General features: G+C 44.5%; 1 protein-coding gene across 2 annotated transcripts; it reads left to right on the top strand.

Moving 5' to 3' along the window:
• The first annotated feature begins 1505 nt into the window (after positions 1-1505).
• ubtd1a (ubiquitin domain containing 1a) lies at positions 1506-16651 on the top strand. 2 transcript variants are annotated; one of them, XM_036547193.1, is made up of 3 exons: positions 1506-2761; positions 14230-14457; positions 15331-16651. In XM_036547193.1, exons 1-3 carry the CDS (start codon positions 2683-2685, stop codon positions 15711-15713), a joined length of 690 nt encoding a protein of 229 aa, XP_036403086.1. In that variant the 5' UTR covers positions 1506-2682; the 3' UTR covers positions 15714-16651. The 2 variants fall into 2 exon arrangements, with proteins under 2 accessions (XP_036403086.1, XP_036403087.1); XM_036547194.1 differs by lacking the exon at positions 1506-2761 and adding an exon at positions 4201-4271.
• The last annotated feature ends 2749 nt before the right edge of the window (positions 16652-19400 follow it).

Below are 19400 nucleotides of genomic sequence, written 5' to 3'. Positions count from 1 at the left end.
ATTTTAATACAATACTTACTTAACGCAAAGGAGGATAAGCAAGCGAAACTGCGCACTCACGCTAACTCTGCACATCAAGCGGAACACGCTGTGGTGTTCTGTGTCACCTAACTTAACGCTTGTCACCCCCATAGCACTTGTGAGAGTAGTCGCGCCCCATGTCCTCGTGTCTACTGCTAAGAGATTCCTCGGCTCTGACTGCACACAGGGAAGGGAAACAAAGCAAAACATGTGATAACAGCTCAGAAGACAGCATCTGTGGGGGATACATACATAATTCGAAACAGATTTCAGTGCTTCCCCAAGTCAGCCACGAAAACGAATGTCTCCACAGAGGTGTGTGATGAGTGAGGCGAGAGGAAGCGCTGAACTATATATGCCAATCATTAATAATTCCCCGCGTACTGTTAAAGTGTTTTCACCTCTGAATTCAACCAGCCACAAAACAGCAAAGGGTCTTTGTGAAATACTGCAAAATGAATCATATCTGTTATGGAAATAAATAATTTGAATCATAACAAAATTTTATTTTGTAATATATTGGAATTACATGTAACCATTTACAGCTGATGATAAGTCGATAAGTTGACGTCTTTGTATCATTATCATCATCATTTGTCTACCAGCATTGCTAGAATTATTATTAAATAGGTCAGCTCTACAAATGTGAAATGTCTGGTCTTCAGCCTCTGGAAAACATGATATCATTTTATTCATAAGGATGTAAAAAGTTCAAAGAGCAGTCTCTAAATGTAAACTAACGGATATATTACTAATCTCCGATGAAGGATTTAATATTTAGACCTAATCATTAATGGATTATTGTGCATTATCAAGGAATTAATTTCAAGGTCATATCTGTCGTTTTTAACTTGACATTTGAAATCTGACTGTGATGGGCCTAACATGGATATCAGATTTTTAACAGATGGTATCAGCCTTTGTGAATCCGTTGGTACACGTTTATGTTTCAGCGAGAACGCTGCTGATGCGGTTTTGTGACAGAGGGTAATAAATACAACACACTTGTAGGCAAAACTTTACATATTTCTTATTCTATGAATGTCATACATTTCATTTAAATCTACAAAATTATTTTTAATTGTCTTTTTACGTTGGCATATAGTAATTATACTGCCATTGCTGTTGTAAAATATTAACATACAGTAGGCCTATGTATGTGTGAATTTCTGTGCTTTTCATTAGAATGTTTAGAAAGACAAACATAATTTTTGTGATACCAACTCATAACATTTTAGCAAATCAATTTGAACATATACATCTTACATATGGTAAAACATTGTAAATGGCACTCTTCTGCAAAAGTGCAGCAGCCAAACACTTTGAGGTGGAGAAGGTTTAGTGTACTTTCCAATGACTTGTTAAATGTTTAAATCGATGTACAGAAACGTTACTCTTATTAGGCTAATAGTGCACGTGCATGATTCACGTGACCAGGTCGTTCGTGATGCCAACCTGATGTCACATGAAGTGATGTACCTCTATCACGTTTTTAATTAATCCAACGTTCAGCGTGTCGACTGTTATTGCGCCAGGTGCTAGACATGTCACGTCTTAATCAACCTGGTTTGAGTGCATGGAGCAATCGTTGAAAACAAAGTACTGTAGCTACTCCCCTACCACACCGCAAGTCGGCCGAGCATGCGTATGATGTAGGCTAGCTACTGAACAAGCTGCAGTTTTCCACAGGAAGGGAAAGGGATTTGCCTAAACCTGGATTCGCTCCGAACAACTGGAAATACTCAGAGAGACAAACTGCACGTCACAGAAAATTCGGAGGAGATGAAATATAGATAGCTGCCTGGTTGTCTAGATAACTACCTATACGTAAAAAATAAAACGTTGTTTAAATGATCAGCTTAGCTGCGATCAGGTAGCCGGGAGGATTAGCTAGCCAGGTAGGTAGCTGTCGTAGGTAGCTAGCCAGCTAGATCGCTAACTTGCCGAGAGTGAAACTCCTTCTGAGCAATATCCAGACTTGATGTGCCAGGGAAAGTGCTCTACATTACTGCTGTGAGATAGCTAGCTAGCACCTTAATGTGAGCTGCGTGCTGTTGAGTCCAGAAATAACTTGGACCAGCACACCCACCACGCTCTTGAGTGCGTTAGATTTAACACAACAAAGTTGGCTAGCTAGCTTGCTAGTTTGTTATCAGAGGTAGCGTTATCTAGCGGCTATGTTCGCTGCCAAATAAGAGAACTTCTGGTTTCCATCTCAACCTGGTCGACTCTCCGTTCGCGGATTCCGTTTAGCTAACTGTTTAGCTTCAACTACAAATTAAATCTGCTCGATTACTGTCGAATATACAGTTTGCTAGGTAGCGAGCTAGCAACGATCGTGCACCATAGATTTGGTTCTGTAGCTAGTTAACGTCGGTTCGCTGGGTAATTTAGCTAGTTGTTTGAAAAAAACGATCTTGATCTGATCGCATCACAGCCCGAATCGCGTAACCTAAAGAATGGTGCGTTTTCAAATGCGAGCATGAGCGCATTTTATTTTGAATCATGACTGTCTGTATACTGAGTCTAACTTGTTAACTACTGTAGCACTTAGCTAGGCTTTTCATTGGGCTAGTTAGGCTGCTAGCTGTCCTGCTAAGTTAGCTGTATTTCACTGCTGACTGGAAGTATTTATGGAGCCACGGTACGACTGACACAGCCATGGGAGGTTGTGTTGGAAGAGAGCGTGGGGACACACAGCGGTCATCCGGCGGCGGCGGCAGGAACAGAAAACGTGGAGGTACCGTTCAGTGCTTAACTGTTAATGAATGGATGTTACTGTTAAAGGATGGGACTCGCCATAGGTAACTAGCTAGCTGCAATGGTTAGTATAATGCAAGTTGTATGCAAGTTTTGAGTACATGCATGTTGAAGAAACAAGTTCTGCCTTTTTCCCATCGTAATAACTGTCACTTTCATATTAGTCTACAGAGAAAGATGCCAAACAGACAAAATTCTCTGCACCAGGAGAAAGTTCATTTTATGTATGGGCAAGTTCAGTTCAGCACTACTTGCCTGACACCTATCCTAAGGACGTTCTTGTTTGTATCTCATTTGTTTGTTGTGCATTGGTGGCATTCCAAATCTCTGCGGTAGTAACAAGTTCAATTCCTTGATGTCTGTCCAGTGCGAATTTCTGGCTACGGGAGAGGAGACATGCAAAATTCTGATTATGCTACAGAAGACAAGAACGGATTGTGTCAGTATAGATAATACAGTTATTTTGCGTTTGTTGCAAAAGTTTTCATTAGTCCGTTCACTTAGATGCTTGTTGGAAATGAGTTGTGGAAGATCGCCTCCACAATAATCTGTCTTCTTGAACGTGAAGCATTGAAATGCAAGAATTTGTAAAGACCTGCAGTTTTGGATTAATATGTGATATGGTTATGTTTCCTATCAAAATGAAAGTCCGCTCTGGAGAGCTCCCTAGTACTACTTTTGGAACCATGCCAAACTGGCGCAATCTATTACACAAACTGTGTCCAAGCAGCACCAATTTAGCAAAGCTGTAAACGGCTGCAAGCTCCGAATTGCTCAGGAGGGGCAATTACCAAAGCATCGCAGGTTTCTCCTATGCGCTGGGGTAAACCCCGGCCACATACACTTTATCATTGCATGTATACGTACTCTGCAATATGTTATGGAATGACAGCAGGGCACCATTCTTGTTTCAAACAAACTGTGTTTAACTTGCAAAACAAACCATATACGACACAGGATAGGGATTACTAATGGATATTAATTTCATGTCGTCCAGTACAAATCTCTGTGGGCAGACTTTCTGGCTGTAGGTGCAATAAATATCTGCCTCGCTTGCTCCTAGCAAATTACCGGCAATCTTATTGCAGACTGAATTTCCGGTCTTCCCGCTAGTGTTAAGGTGTGTATGTATCATATTTACAGGAAATGGTAAAGGCTATGCTTTGATAAAGTGTGTGCAGGAAATTTGGCCCAGATCATGAATAAACTAAGATCAAAACGCCAAATATGGTGAAAAAACTCCTCTCATGTTAAACCCAGCTATGTTTAGACAGTGTTCAAGCTTGCAAACACAACCTCTATAACATGGAAGTATATAGCAAGCTGACGTAGCCACCCAAAGGCAAATCAGGTAAACAAACCGCAACCATGGTACTTTTTATAGGGCACAGCACCAGAGGCCTGGCACAGTAGTGGAAATAGGGCTTAAGATCAACAGTCAATACATTGCTTCAGAAGCATCTTAAATATGCATTGCATTGCACATGGAGGTGAGCCAGATTCACAATGATTTTACAGTCATGAAAAGCTAATACTGGATATATCACGCAGGTGATAGAGGTGAAAATTTTGTTATGGTGCATTGTTTTTCTTTCCTTCTTTGCTTATAATTTTTTTTTCTGTTATTTTGCCGTGTCTGAGAGTGAACTGGGAATTTCAGATCCAAGGATTATGTTCAGTTTTTATTTGCCTAATGTCTGACACCTAAAAAAAACTGTTTCAAATTCCTGTAATTTGTCTGGTTTAGCTCTCCACCATATTGCTGTTTGTAATTAAACTGGTTCTAGGACCTTCTATAAAAGCCACATTTCTGTTAAAAAAGATGGTAAATTGCCTAAATAATATATAAATACAGATAACGTATTGTCTGGCTTCCACGAATTGGGGATTATCTTGCTGTATCACGCTAGACAAACAAGGGTTTAGTGTCGTGTTTTATTTTTGACTCCTGGCTTTAAATGGGACTGATCGGATCAAGGCTACTATTAAAGATATGAGCGTCATATGTTTCTCCTGGTAGATTGGGGACTATTTATTCTCCCACTTGAAAATATATGTTTATTAGCCTTGGTTTAAGATATTAGGTAAGGATGTTTACACATGTGAGCTGCCTCGAATTGTGATTGCAAGAGTTAAATGACTGTAAGCTTACAGTTTAAAGGGGCTCGCTGAAAATAACAACACTTGGTGGTCCTGCTATGGGATTTGTATCAAAGGGTTATATTCCTGGTTGCGCTGGCTAATCACGGACTTCCTCAAAACGTTTCCGGACAGGAGCAGTTTTGAAAAGTGGGAGCAGAAATCAAGCTGGAGTGAAACATTGCTTATCTGGGGCTTTAGTAGCTTAAGCCGGTGTGTCCTCCAGATGGTTACGCAGATGTAGCTATACTGCGCCGTGCCGGACTGTAGCCAGTGTCGTTTTCGGAAGGAGTCAACATGGGAGTCGGTAATTCTGGAAATTCCAGGAGCTATTACCATCCTGGACCCGTTGGGTTGAAAAGTAAGTCTTTGATCAGAAATCTTTGTCCTGTTTTGTCTCTTCAGTTGTTTGTTATAATTAATTATCAGGGGCCAAGGCTGTGGGCTGCCACTAGCATTATGTCTTGTGTCTCCTTATGAAGAACCTCACTTTGGCAGACCACTTCTTGGTCGTTGAATGCCTTTTCAACATCGACTTTTTACTCAAGGGACAGGAAGCTCTTTATTATTCTCTGGCAGCATGTGGCATTAAGGGTTGCGTAAACCTGTTTGATTTTGAGGCTTGTGCCGTCAGATCCAGCGCCTCCCGTCCTCTGGCTTGCGTACGTCTGACGGCGGCTCAACAGGACGAGAAAGGGGCATTGTTGGAGGTGTGGGCGCCAGATGGTTGGCAGTTTGCATAATCTGTGGTCTACACGTCAGTTGTGTTAGTCAGCTGGGAGGCAGCCTGGGGCTGTGCTTGTAGTTCAGGGCGAACCTGCTTTCCATTTTTTTTTTTTTAAACTTTGAATGAAAGCGGCCCTCGTGCAGACCCGAGCCATACATAGATGGAAACTTCCGCCGGGTCCCTGCATGCGCAACAGAATGCGCGGACGGGCATCAGCACCCGAGGCTTTTATTACACGGACTCATCAGAAAAACGCGGCTGGCAAAACGGCATCGCTCTTAAAAGCCCCCCTGCTCCAGAACAGCCAGCTCTCAGAGCCTCGGGAGCCACGAACTGGAGAGGCCCCAGTAATAAAATGGATGTCGCACTCATCTGAGAGCCCGTTGTCTCACAGGGAAGCGAAAGTAATTTTGTCACTCAGCGCTCTGCTTTGATGGAGATCTCCCGGGTAAACTGCCGCTTCTCACAGAAGGGCTCTAATTTAGTTTGATGTGCTGGATCTGTCTCAACCAAGTTTCAGTCTTCACATTTTTATTTCTTTGTTAATGAATTTATGTTAATGAAAATTCATTTGTTAATGAAGCCTTTTTTCACTTTTTCACCGTTGCCGTTGCCTGGGTTTTGACTAGTTGCTTGTTGACAGTGAGCTTAGAGGAAATAAAGATGGGGGAGGGATTTGGTGGGTAAGGGGGTTTAACTTCCAATCCCTTTGACCAGGTGTTCAGTCCCCAATGTCCTTATGTGCCATTTGTCCTAAGTGACAAACCAATGACAAGAACTCTAGGCTCTTCTATACACTTTCATCATACTTTTTTGCCCACCTTGCATGTGTAATCTCAGCAGAAGATAGAATCGACAGCAGATGTGACGGGGAGACCCAGAACACTCGTTTGTAGCTCATTATCAAGCTTCACTTGTTTTAATGTGCTGCATTCTGGGAATGTTCCACTAACAGGTGCTGGGCAGGTTGCTTCCCTCCAGATGAAGGAATTTTTCCATTTACCTTGCTAGCGGTGTTAGGGGCCATTGGTTAATGTAAGTGGCGAATGTTACATGCTAACTACATGCTACTTCTGTGGTAATATGATATTCACCATTATGGCCATTGCAAAGATAAAGGCAAGAATCGAACAACATTTGTGGTTCTGCTACTCGTGTTACGTCTGTATCGCTGTGTCTTACAGGTAATGGCAGACAACCTCACATGCTCCACTCCCAGTGGTGTAATAGGTCCACCAGGGGCCAAGGCTTGAGCAGGGTGTTTAATAACAACAGGTCCGCCAAACAGCATATGTACGCTAGTCCCTACAGTTTGACGTGCAGCGAATCTGCCTTGAAGTCCATGGCATTGTTTTGAATTTGGCGGGTGATTTTGGTCAAAATATGTATTTGGGAGAATCCAGGGGGCTGGTGCGGCATGTACACAAGGTCATGTTGCATCTCGGTGTGAGCATTGCCATAGGCAACTTGTTCATCAGCCCCAGCGGGGACTCGCCCATTTGCAAATTTGAGTCCTCACTGCCCAGGACTTCTGCGAACAGTCACTTGAGCCTCCACCCTCACCCTGTTGCTCTGTAGTTATTACCTGAGCCAAAAGTGATTTGGCTGTGCTGGGATACTGAAGCAAAGTAGTCTCTATTTGTTAAAAAACAGTATGAAAGCATAGTATTGTATTCCTTATGTGGGAAAAAAGAAGTAGGTTTGTAGACGGCTTTCAGAATATCGGAGTGAATGAAATTAAATAAATTCTTGATGAGATTAAAAAGTCCTCAGAAAAGCTGTTAGTTCAGCAGCAGCAAGCAGCAACTACCAAAAGCTTATTTTCCAAATAATTCCAATTTGGTTTAGTTATTCCCAACTAAACGTCAAATGAATTTGTTTCTGAGGTGCGTTTGTGACATCAGTCCCTAGCAATGAAGCTTATTTTTTATTCACTATTTTAATCTGTATACACAAGGTATTTCTCAGAGCGGAGTTATGCTTCAGTAATTTATCTGCTGCCTTCATCTTATTTGTGTGCGTTTTTTCCACATTGATTTTGAAGCTTTTGTTTTCTTTTTTATTGTTCTGGAGTATTTGTGTGCTAGAAGTCTCAACAGTAACTTAGAGAAACAGGTGACATGATAAATGGACGCATGATAGTTGCACAAGGTACAGATATGCTGTTATTTACTATAACATGTAATCTGTTAAATGGAGGTTGTACTATTTAACATGAAGCCTGAGCTGTCAGGACGTCAGTTGCTTTGAGGAATACAACAGTAGAATTACCACAGTGTGGGATGCTAAACATTTGTTATTTATGAGATGTAGCTAATCAAACAGGGATTTTGTTTTTACTGCAATCACTGATAAATAGGATAATACAGTAAAATATTAATGATGTAATATACAATGCATTATTCTCTTCTCTCAATGGTTTGGTTTTTTGGGGGTTTTAATGAAACCCTTGCCCACATTGTCAGACTCTGCCATCAGTTACAAACCACAAGCAAACCATTCTTAAGTGGAGAGCATGAATGCTATTTCTGCTGTTAGGCAGCTTAGCTCAGGGTTGCATCTACTGTTGTGATGCAGGTTACACACGGTGATAAGTCTGATTTATTTACCCATGATGATGTGTTGCATTCTGCTTTCTCCCCCCTTTTTCCCTGTTTGGCTCAGAGTAAAGGGTGTGTGGGAGCTTGTGTATAACTTACTTGTTACGGTGCATCTCGGCGCATTTTAATGTGTTTCTGCTTGTTTGTCCTGGGAGAACAGGATGTGCGTTACGCTCCTTCTCCCTCAGGCTTTGTCATTGGTCATCCATTCAGTGGGAAAGAGGAGGGGGTGGAGTTTGCATCCCCATTACTGAGGCACTGGGGGGTTTTGGGAATGCCACCCCAGATGCATCCCTGACTGCCCAGGCCGTGACACGCTGGAGCAGGTCGGAACCCTAAGGTGCCGAGTGACTGTTAGACAGAAGACATCCTGCACGCCCCTTCCATTGCTTCTGTAAACACTGACGGAGGTGAGACGTGAAAGCTCAAACAATGTTTTGCACAACTAACTCCCCTACCACTCAGTTCTCCAAGTGACCTCACATGAAACCAAGTGACCGTACATGAAAATGGTAGTTACAGATCTTTATACAAAAACAGGTAATAATTCGTTGCACCTTACTTGGTTCATAAAGCCTTAACTCTGGTCATACAGGTCATACTGGTCATATTATTGGTCATAGTCATAGTTAAATGTTATGAGAAGCTTATAACAACTAGGGCTGTACTGAAAAATTCGAAGCTTCGTTCATTGAATTGGCATTCGATTGTGAAATTAAGTATTCGATTATTAGGATGGGTGCTCAGTTGCAGTTTTAAGGTTATTTCTACTGTAATACAAGAAATTTAGATGTTGAAGTGGCCTACTTAATTTTGCCAATAACTTGTGGGGTGCCAAGTGTAACAGACCTTGTACGTAGACAGAATGCCTTCTGTGCTACGAAAGGCATAAATTCATTACAAAACCATGTAACACTCTAACGCGTTTTGTCCACGAAAAACACGAACACGTTAGCATTGTGTCCACGAAATATTGAAGAGAGCGCATACTTTCGTGCACAGAAAACAAAACGGATGATTCCTGATGTGCACTGAATTGACCGTTGTGCTTTTCATTTTGTGGACAAAAGTAATTCTATCCACGTAACAGATGTCGTAGGCCAGCATTTATGCTTTTGTGGCACGAAATGCAGAATGCGCTATATTATCATCATTCCGTGCCATCGAATGTACATTTTGCAAACTGTTTTGCTATATTACTGAAAGTATGATGTGCACGAAAGAGATTTAGCACAGTATATTCCGTGACTCTGCAGTTACAGAAGGCATTCCATCCACGAAAGCAAAGGCTGCTTGAACTTTTGTGGACGTCAGTGTTTTGCTTAAATACAAAATTAATCATGTTCATAGGCTATATTACTGAAGGTATGTGCATGAAAGGGCTTTGGTCCAATACATTCCGCGAGTCAGTAGTTTACGGAATGAATTATGTGTCATGAAATCGCACAGGAATAATTCCATACACTAAAGCAAATGCTGGTTGAGCTTTTGTAGACAGAACTGTTTGTTACATTCATTTGGTCACTTACAAAATGCCAAAACAACAGGCCAAAACGATGACGTCACGTCACAGACATTCATAGCTTTGTTCGTAAAAGGTTGGCTAAAATTCGAATGGCAAAAAATGGCATTCGATACAGCCCTAATAACAACTAACAAAGCTGTGAAGTGTGTAAAACTCATTCAGACAACAGTGACAGAACATCCTGTCACCTATGAAAACCAGTTATTATAAGCTGATTATGATATTTCTTGTCTTATGACAATGGTCCTGGTGGATTATGTACCTCTTGTTACGGTGTTATGATTGCTACGCAAGGCTCACTTAACGCACCGTGTTGCCAAATAAAGAAAACTAGGGGTAATCCATTTTGCGGCTGGGGGACTGAGTAATCGGACTCAGGTGCTGTCATGGTTGGGGGGTCGTGTGAAGGCCACCACTGCCACCGTCCCCTCCCACGTGCCTCTCCTGGGGAAGAATTTTTAGACTTTATTGAAGTTCAGTTCACAGACTACTATGTTCCCCTTTCTGGAATCCTCAGTTCCAGCTACAGAGGGTTAAGTCAGCTGCAACACCAGAGCCATCTGAAGAGATTGGGCTTGGTTGATAGTGGTTCAGAAATAGCTGGGGGGTGGTCCATGGACCTTTGGCGGGCCCACCAGCACCATGCTCCATGTTATCTTCAGCAAAACTGCCCTCCCCGTGTTTTGGTGTGACTGATAACATTGTCGGGCAGAGGGGCAAGAAGAGCTCATTGCGAAACACTTAGAGGGAGAAGGGCCTCGGTCTGTATATGGCAACACATTGACACGTTTGCCAGATTTGCTTTTTATTGCAGGGTTTTCCGTCTGTGGAAGTTGTTAAAGGGCACCTCAGGAGGGGCTGGTCTCAGAAGAGCTTGCAGGTCACTATAAATGGAGCTTGAAATCTTTTATTTTCCAGGGAAAGAAAGCTGGCAATTAAAAATGAGCTCTAGGGAAAGTGTCAAGTTGGGTGGAGTAATAGGCACGTTCAGCAGAAACACCCCAAGCGCCTGTTCAGGGTGTGGCAGTTGTGGGCGGTTGTTGAACGGTAGAGTTGTGAATTCAGACAGGTCCCAGTAGGCCTCTTTGCAAACTAAGCTGACAGAAATTTAATTTGAAAGCCATTAGGCTCGGCTGGACTCATTCTGGTCCGTTAAGCAGTCCGAGCTCCTTCCTGGGTTACCTCGTACCACCTTAATTCCTGAGCACGAAACCTGCACGGTCTTGTGTTTTACAGCATTGCGTCATCCCGTTTAGAGAGAAACGGCAAGGATGGATGCGCCCCTGATGTCGTATTGCTGCTCACGAGAGGCAACAAAGGGGGAGAAGCATAAATCTTGCTCAGCTTGGGCTTGTGTAATATCACAATAACTAGCGTTGTACTTGACTGCACCTGCTGGTACAGTTCAGTGCATTTTTCATCAGTCTGGGAGCACAGCCTGTTCTTGCACTTGAAGGTCAGCCTGAGTGTTTATACTGTAGTGTACCCCCCCGCCCCACACACACACACACACACACACACACACACACACACACACACACATATTCATATCGTGTTCACAGCCCTCCACCAGCCACCTGCACAAAGCAACTCATTGATCAACATCCTGACGTATTTGAGCGCAGTGCGCACATATTTTTGTCAATTTTATTTATTTATTTATTTATTTATTTATTTATTTTTTGCGGACTCGCAAAGTGCTGCTCTCAGTTCCTGGCTGCCCCACTTTGGCTCCGTGATTGACAGCAGGGAGGGCTCGGCTTTTGATCATCGAAAAGGTCAGCTCGACACCACGACCGCCCAAGGGACACGGATCAAAGGGAAAGGGTCATTTTTGAAGCACTTCGGAGACGTGGGAATGGGTGCACCCGATCAGGTGGTCTGATGCTCTGAGGTCAGAGGAGCCCTGGGAGAGCTGGATAATAATCTCCCGGGGTGTGTGTGACGGCACTAACACGGCGGGAGTTACGGTTTGCTTGAAGTTATGAGTGCTTATGGCTGTGGTTTTAGGTGTGTGTGTCATTATAGGTCTCAGGCATCCCAGACACAGCTAGTTCTGACTTTCCTTAGGCACACGTTCCTCAGTCTGCTACAACAATAAGCATTCAATAAACTGATCAGAATACAGCAGTTTTGAACTCAGATGAAGTCCTTATTTAGGCAGGGTTCATACGGGAGGGTCATAGGAATCCTTAGGCTTTGTATTCTTGTGTGCATTCCTGTTGATTAAAACGCTCTACCAAAGTCACAGCGGCCCACTGCAGCATGTCACCTGGCCTCCGCTTTGTCGACCGGAGAGCTGCATCCTGGGAGGCGGCAGCTAATCCTGTTACGCGTCACCTGATTACTGTGTGTAATCTGTGGCGCTATAAATAATTTGCTTTTATCAAAGTGACCTTTCCGATACTTGGCCACAGTGATCCTTGATTGTCACTGGAGCTTGGATCACGAAAGCCTGTCTGGTTGAAGTAGGAGGAAGTTCCTGAGGCGAGGCGTGGAGGATTCCCTCAAAGGAGTCATTAACAGACAGCCTCCTGTGTTACTCATAGAAACTATGCTCTGGTGATCCTGTCCTCTCAGCTCAGAACTCCCCACCAGGGGGCGCTGTCCTCACGTCCTCAAGGGGTGAAGTCCTTCGTGGCCGTAGTCTTAAATGGGGCAAGCGTCCACCCTGAATAGCTTAAGTGTTAACTTATTTGACCATCATGTACCGCAGCACTTAACAGAACCACTTAAGAGGGCACCTTGGGCTGTTGTCTGAAAAAAATAGTTCTGGTTTACCTTGCAGTACTTTCATGTAGACATATGTCATTTGAGGTGGAATTAATGTCCTCCTTTCTGGAAAAAAGTACATATAAAAACAACAACAGGACAACAGGAGAAAGTGTTTAATTGGTCATACAAAACACACAGGAAGTCACGCTGATTTATGAATGATTTGCTGAAGAAAATGCATTACCTGAGTTTTATTTTCTCACAGAATGACCCTAGGGGTCTATCAGAGCGGCAGCCTTGGTTATCCTGAGCATCTGTGCTTAGCATTTCCCTTACTCTGTGAAAGTGGTCAGGTGCTGGTTTTTGCTTACCTGCAGAAAAGAGAGGCTGTTTTTAGAGAAACAGGAGTGCATGGGAAGAGAGCGAAGCTGATTACCTCTGTGATAAACAGCCCTCTCCTGGCGATACCGTAATCTAGAAAGTGTGAAAATTCCTCCGCGATACTTGGCCGGGTGTAGATAGTGCCACATATAGACACACCCTGGCTCTGAACCTTCTAAATATAGGCTCCCGGCAGGGAGGGAGGTTGTCTGCTTCTCGTGTAGCGTACGTGTGCACTGTCTGAGACGGGCGGTAGCTCCCTTTGGCTGTTTGCCACCGTCCTGTCAAGGAGAGGAGCAGCTTTGGCACTTACGCGTGGCGCATGGTGCCGTTAGGCTCCTGCCGAGATTGCCCATGCCAGCCTGTGGGGCAGGCGCACCCTTGCACCCCCAACCTCCCCTGCAGACAAGGGGAGGTGCGTCGTCCCTTTCCAGAGTGGGAGGTGTTCTCGGAAACCCCAAAGAGGATTTGCGTGGGGAGAGACAACAGGCAGGCAAACTTGGTTTTGCTGTCTGGGTTTAAATGATGCGGCTGTTCTGGTTTGGGGCATTACGCTGGGAAAGCATCACAAGGGAAATATTTGCAGAGCAACATTTTGAACAGGTATTGTACCTGCACCCCTAAAGTGCAGCCCTTCCTCTTTATCAGAAATGTGAAAAGATAGATTTACCCTGAATATTTTTTAGCGTTATCACACACTTCTCGTCCTCCTCAGTGTTCATGAATATTACTTTGTTCCTCTCTGTGGAATACTTATCTCTTCCTTTGTGAATGAAGAATGGTGCATTCTATGGAAGTATGTGGTAATGTTTTGTCTTCTCTTGTATTAGGCAACAGCCTCTTTGCATCATTTTCCATGGAAATGAGCAATGTTTTTTTTCATCTCCTTTTTTCATCTCCTTGGACTAAGCTGAGCAGAGTGTGATCACCCAGGATCCAGGGTTCTCCCTGTGTAGAGTGTGGCCCTCTGCCGACCATTGATTGATATAGACTGTGGCACATGTTGAGTGAAGTAGCGTGATCTAGACTTCTGTTTATGCAGAAAAATGTAGACTGTTGTTTGTTCAGACTGACATAGACTGCTGTTTGCGGACTGGATAGACAGCTTTTTGCAGACTGATCTGTTCCAGTGTTTGTGTGTACTAATGTGGTCCAATGTTAATCTGCACTGATGTGGACCGCTGTTCATGTGGACTGATCTGGTCCAGTATTCATGTGGACTGATGTGGTCCAGTGTTTGTGTTCATGCGTACTGATCTGGTCCAATGTTAATCTGCACTGATGTGGACTGCTGTTCATGTGGACCCGATCTGGTCCGGTATTCATGTGGACTGACGTGCAACTGCCGTTCTTCGCCTCAGGACGTAACGAGCCCCTGAAGAAGGACAAGCCCAAGTGGAAGAGCGACTACCCCATGACGGAAGGCCAGCTGCGCAGCAAGCGCGACGAGTTCTGGGACACCGCCCCCGCCTTCGACGGCCGCAAAGAGATCTGGGACGCCCTGAAGGCGGCCGCTGTCGCCATCGAGTGCAACGACCACGAGCTGGCCCAGGCCATCGTGGACGGAGCCAGCATCACGCTGCCGCACGGTGAGGGGGCGGAGCCGTTCAATATGCAGCTGGCCCACACTGCTTCCTGGTTTTGCCTTTAGACCAGTGTTTCTCAATCCTACTCCTGGAGCCCCCCCTGTCCTGCATATCTTCAGCCTATCCTTGCTCCAAACACACCTGATTGAAATAATTAACATGCTCTTTATGAAAAGTGCCACTGATGAGTTCGGTCAGGTAGGTAGAGCAGGGAAAGATGTAAAACGTGCGGAGCAGGGGGGCCCCAGGAGCAGAATTGAGAATCAGTGCTTTAGACTTTAGAAAGGAAAGCACGCTTTAGCATTTCCACTTGTTCCATATTGTTCACATCATCCCTCATGCGTTCTATATTGAAAACAACCTCTCTGTTCTTTTTGTAGGAGGAGAATGTGAAAGTATGGAAAAACTGCCACTACAAAATGTAGCATACGAATATTATCCTCCCTTCCTAACTGTGGAAATGTCACTGAGGGAGATATTTTTGGCCCGCTGTGTTACGCTGTGAGCTGAAACTGGCCCCCTCTGCTGTATCAGCATGATCTTTGTCTGTTTAATGTTAACTGCCTTATTAGCCAGCAGCAGCGACAGTCAGAGCTGGCATTCTCATAGAGCCATGACGGGGTGTCATGCTGCCGGCAGGTTCAGTAATGAGAAAAGGGCCCGGTATTGCTATTCGTATTCATTATTTCTACTGTGTTTTTACTCCAACTGGCATTCTTTTGCTAATACTGATTACATACTGTATCTGTTTTTTGCATTTGAGCAATTACGTTTCTCAAGGATACAACAGCTGTGTGGCATCCAGGATTTGAACCTGAAGCTCTTTACTCAATTGCCTTGTCACTAATCCAGTGCCCCCGCTCTCTGTCACGGCAGGGTCCCTTACGGAGTGCTACGACGAGCTGGGGAACCGGTACCAGCTGCCCGTGTACTGCCTGGCCCCGCCCGTCAACCTGATCACGGAGCGCAGCGAGGACGACGGCGGCGAGCACCACGAGCCGCCCGCCGCGCCCAAGAAGGAGTTCCAGCTGAAGGTGCGCCTCTCCACGGGGAAGGACCTGCGCCTCAGCGCCAGCATGGCCGACACCATCTACCAGCTGAAGAAGCAGCTGCAGGCCCAGGAGGACATCGACGCCGCCCACCAGCGCTGGTTCTTCTCCGGCAAGCTGCTGACAGACAAGACCCGCCTCCAGGACACCAAGATCCAGAAGGACTTCGTCATCCAGGTCATCGTCAACCAGCCGGTCATTCCCAACTGAGCCCGGGGGTGCGGGAGGCGGGGAGGTGGAGGAGGGTCTCTGCCCCCAAACACCTGCCCACCCACCTACCTGCCCCACCCACCTGCCCCACCCAGCTGGCTGGCCTCCTCTCCACCTCTCCTGTCAGAGAGGCCTGGGGCGGAGGGAGAAAGGGAAAGGCAAAGACTCCAGTGCTGCTTCCTGTTAGTCAGTCTGCTCAGAGGATCAGCACGATGGTTTACTCCGTGACTCAGGCCAGCCTGTCCTGCCCCCTGCGGTGGTTTCCGCCGCGACACGCAGAGAGGGGTGGGCCCACTGCAAGGCCACGCTCCGTCACCACACAAACTCTCAGGGACAATGGCGCACTAGCACAACGTAGTCCAGGAGGGGGTCGTTCTGGTAGCAAAGCATTTTCATTTTCGTTGTTGTTGTTCTTAGCAGGGGGGCGCTCAAAGCTATGATGTTGCGTGCAAAACGGAGACAGAACATGTAGCATCCGATTGGCTGGTGCCTTTACGCAACCAAGCCAGCTGAATGTCCGGAGTAATAACGGTCAGTGAGGCTTAACTCGTATAATAAGCACAGCTGTCAGCATCTTGTGTTTCTGTCAGCCTGAAACCTTGCAGGCTGACAGGGTCTTGACTGTGGATTCAAATCTTGGCTTCTTTCTTTAAAATAACAGATAATCTATAGCTTTTTTGCACACTTAAATATAGATGTGTGCCTTTAGGGGAAAAAATTTCTGCAGTGGTAGTTCTACTGATAAGCCGTCTTACTGTTTCAGGTGTGGTAATAGAATAACCAACGCGTTGTGTAGTTGCCTTGTGCAAATGACTTCCGCTGTCAACGCCTCTAGAGCAAAAGTGGCAGTTCTTTCAAACGGATGCCAATCCCTTGTTCCTCCCCGACGTGGGACGCCTTTGCCATCACTGTCCGCCTGTACCAGGAAAGGACCTGGGGGGGGGACAAAACTGACAGATGAAACGCAGAGGAGCGTTGGATTTCGGAAGACGGAGGGCGGCTCATAGGCTTCCTGTAGAGTCCGTCGTCCCCAGGCATCTGAGCTGTCACATACTCGCACTTTCATTATCACCACCATGTCAGTCAGCCAATGCCCCTATCTAGGACAGCTTCCAGTGCATGAGATACAGTACAGTAGCGATCAACATCTAGATTGATAAGACACTTATGAATGCACAGAGGTAGTACATATGTTAGAGCAGAAATACAGCGTATATCCACAGTCTTGTGTACACTGCAGATTATTAATGAACTGAACAATGCAAGAAGAGTAAATTGTGGAGTATTATAAAGGCACATTATCAAAGTACACTTAAGCCATTAAAGGAAACATAAAGAATCTTAAAATTAGTTCTTTACTAGTTTAGTGCCCTTCCTAATCAGCATGGATTCAGCTGAAGCCCCTGTGCTTCAAAGGGCATTTCTGTGAATTAATATAATAATAATAATAATAAAATAATAAAAATAATAATAAATTGAAATGCGTTAGTTGTAGTACCTCACAATTGTCATTTAACACAGTTAAATAACACATAACCAGTTGGAACCGTATATTCAGTTGTGGGATAAAGCACCAATTTTTGGAGACTTCCTGGAAAAAAAACTGTTTGGAAAAGTCAGTATGGGTTCAGAAATGAACATGGTGTTCAGCTAGGTGATTCGGTAACCCAGGAGTTTAAGTTGCTGGCTTATTAACACCGAGAACATCCAGTCAAACTCTTTCCCTGTGTTCTTATTATCTTCAGAACAGCCTGGGATGTGTTGTAGGAGCATTGGTCACAGCCGCCCGGTAAGAGTATGTGCGTGTATCGGTGAAGATGTAGGAGTCTTGGCGGTTTGCAGATCCACTCCACGGAGGGCACATGTAATGAGTCTTGAGAATCAGCTGGGAATGAACTTACTGAACGTTGCAGCTTGGCCACGGCAGAAGCCGGGGAGGCCAGAGGCCAATTTGAATTCTGTGAATCGCACTGCGCCTCACTGGCACCTCATTTACTCCCCTTGCTGGACCGAGCGCGGCTCCTGTCCTGCAGCTCCCACCCCCCCGCTCCTCCTCCCCCTTCACCTGGTTGCTCCACAGAGTAGAAAGAGGCAGGGGATGGGGGGGGGGGGGGGGGGGTGTTGTTGCTGTGACAATGACGGTTGCCACAGTTTGCATCTTCTACCCACGCGTACCCAAACAAGTAAGCTTCACGCCAACCAGGTTAACCTTGTACTTCAGGTCGTGCGAGCAGCATCAGAATTGATAGTTGCATTTCGGTGTAGGAAGCCAAAAGGGTTCTTGCCAGTGGTCACGTCCGTAACATAATCCCACATTTGTAAGATAGGGGGAAAACCGCACACTGTTTTCTGTCTGTATTTCTTCCTTATCCCAAAGAGACTCAGCTCCACAGGTGACGCAGTAAGAGCTCTTTGTAAATGTATTATTTTTTCTCTATGCGAGTTTCAGTCTGATTTTTTTCATCACATTTGTGTAGCTTTACAGAGAATATTTCTGAGGTATCCAGAGCTTTTATATATGATTAGATTGCAGTCTGGGGTTCAGCACACTGCAAGCTTAAAGCATACTGTACTCTAGCAATCTGCTTACTGGAAATCTGGCTTCTTTGCAGGAAGTACTAATCCATAACGCTGAATGGTGAGATTTTGTTGATGAAATAACATTTCGCTGAGAAATCGAAGCATGGCTCAGAGCCGTAGTGCAACATTGAAGTAGATTTTGTATAATACATAATCTTATTAATGGCATTCTCACGCATATTGTGCAAATAAGAATTTCAAATTGGAAACAGTAATATTCACATACCATTGCTTACTGTCTGGTCATTACAAACGTTTCAGTTGCAGCCTGGCCATAACCACTCGCACTCTGCTACACTATCTCTAGACACAGATCATTACCAGTGCGATTTAACTAAGCTCTTTCTCTGTTAACTAAATTTGGAGAATTGTAGTCATTCCTGCTGTTGTAATTCAGTCACAAACATATTGCGTACACAATGCTTCAGGGGTCTGGGGTTAAGGCGTGTGCTGAAGTCTCAGTGTTCTAATTTGTGCTGTGAAACTGCAGGAGCCCTGCAAGAGACTTGCTCACCAAATGCAAACACTGCTGCACTAGAAAAGCCATTGAATACTTAATTTTTTCTCTGGGGGGGGGGTCTACTTCAGGGGAGAGATTTTTTGGCTGCTTTCTTCTAGAACCTGAGAACCTAAGAAGCCATCCGCTTTCTGTATTTTGAGTTTATATTTTAGCGGTGGGGTGGGGACAAATAATCCTCTGTCTCCTTGGTTCCCACAGCAAATAAGTAAACTTCAGGCTGACTTTTCATGACATCAGAGAAGTGTAAATATATATAGAAATATGTATATTTAGTACATTTGAACTGTATAAATAAGCACTATATTACAAAATAGGATTTCTGATACTGTGTAAATTTTATTTTACAGGTGATGTGTACGTTTGTAATCAGACTTAATTTGTTTTATAAAATGAATAAAAATGGCAAATTGTGACTTGTTGTTTGTTTTATGTGGAAAGCACACACAATTAAATGAATACAATTTAAAAAAACCTTTTGATTAATTTGGGAAGACATTCTCATATTCTGAGCAGTGCTGTTTCAATAGCAGCAGTAAATGTGACAATATCATTTTGGTGATAGTATAGTGCCCCCTTGTGGAAACACT

This window comes from Megalops cyprinoides, chromosome 15 (genome assembly GCF_013368585.1).
Source record: "Megalops cyprinoides isolate fMegCyp1 chromosome 15, fMegCyp1.pri, whole genome shotgun sequence".
Taxonomy (NCBI): domain Eukaryota; kingdom Metazoa; phylum Chordata; class Actinopteri; order Elopiformes; family Megalopidae; genus Megalops; species Megalops cyprinoides.
Note: the sequence above shows the minus strand (reverse complement) of the source record. Positions and strands in the feature narration are given on the sequence as shown.

Excerpts from the sequence above, each read along its gene's own strand:
- ubtd1a (XM_036547193.1), top strand. The coding sequence starts at position 2,683 with ATGGGAGGTTGTGTTGGAAGAGAGCGTGGGGACACACAGCGGTCATCC. Across the intron at positions 2,762-14,229 it reads CAGGAACAGAAAACGTGGAG|GACGTAACGAGCCCCTGAAG; the intron begins GTACCGTTCAGT and ends TCTTCGCCTCAG. Across the intron at positions 14,458-15,330 it reads CAGCATCACGCTGCCGCACG|GGTCCCTTACGGAGTGCTAC; the intron begins GTGAGGGGGCGG and ends CTGTCACGGCAG.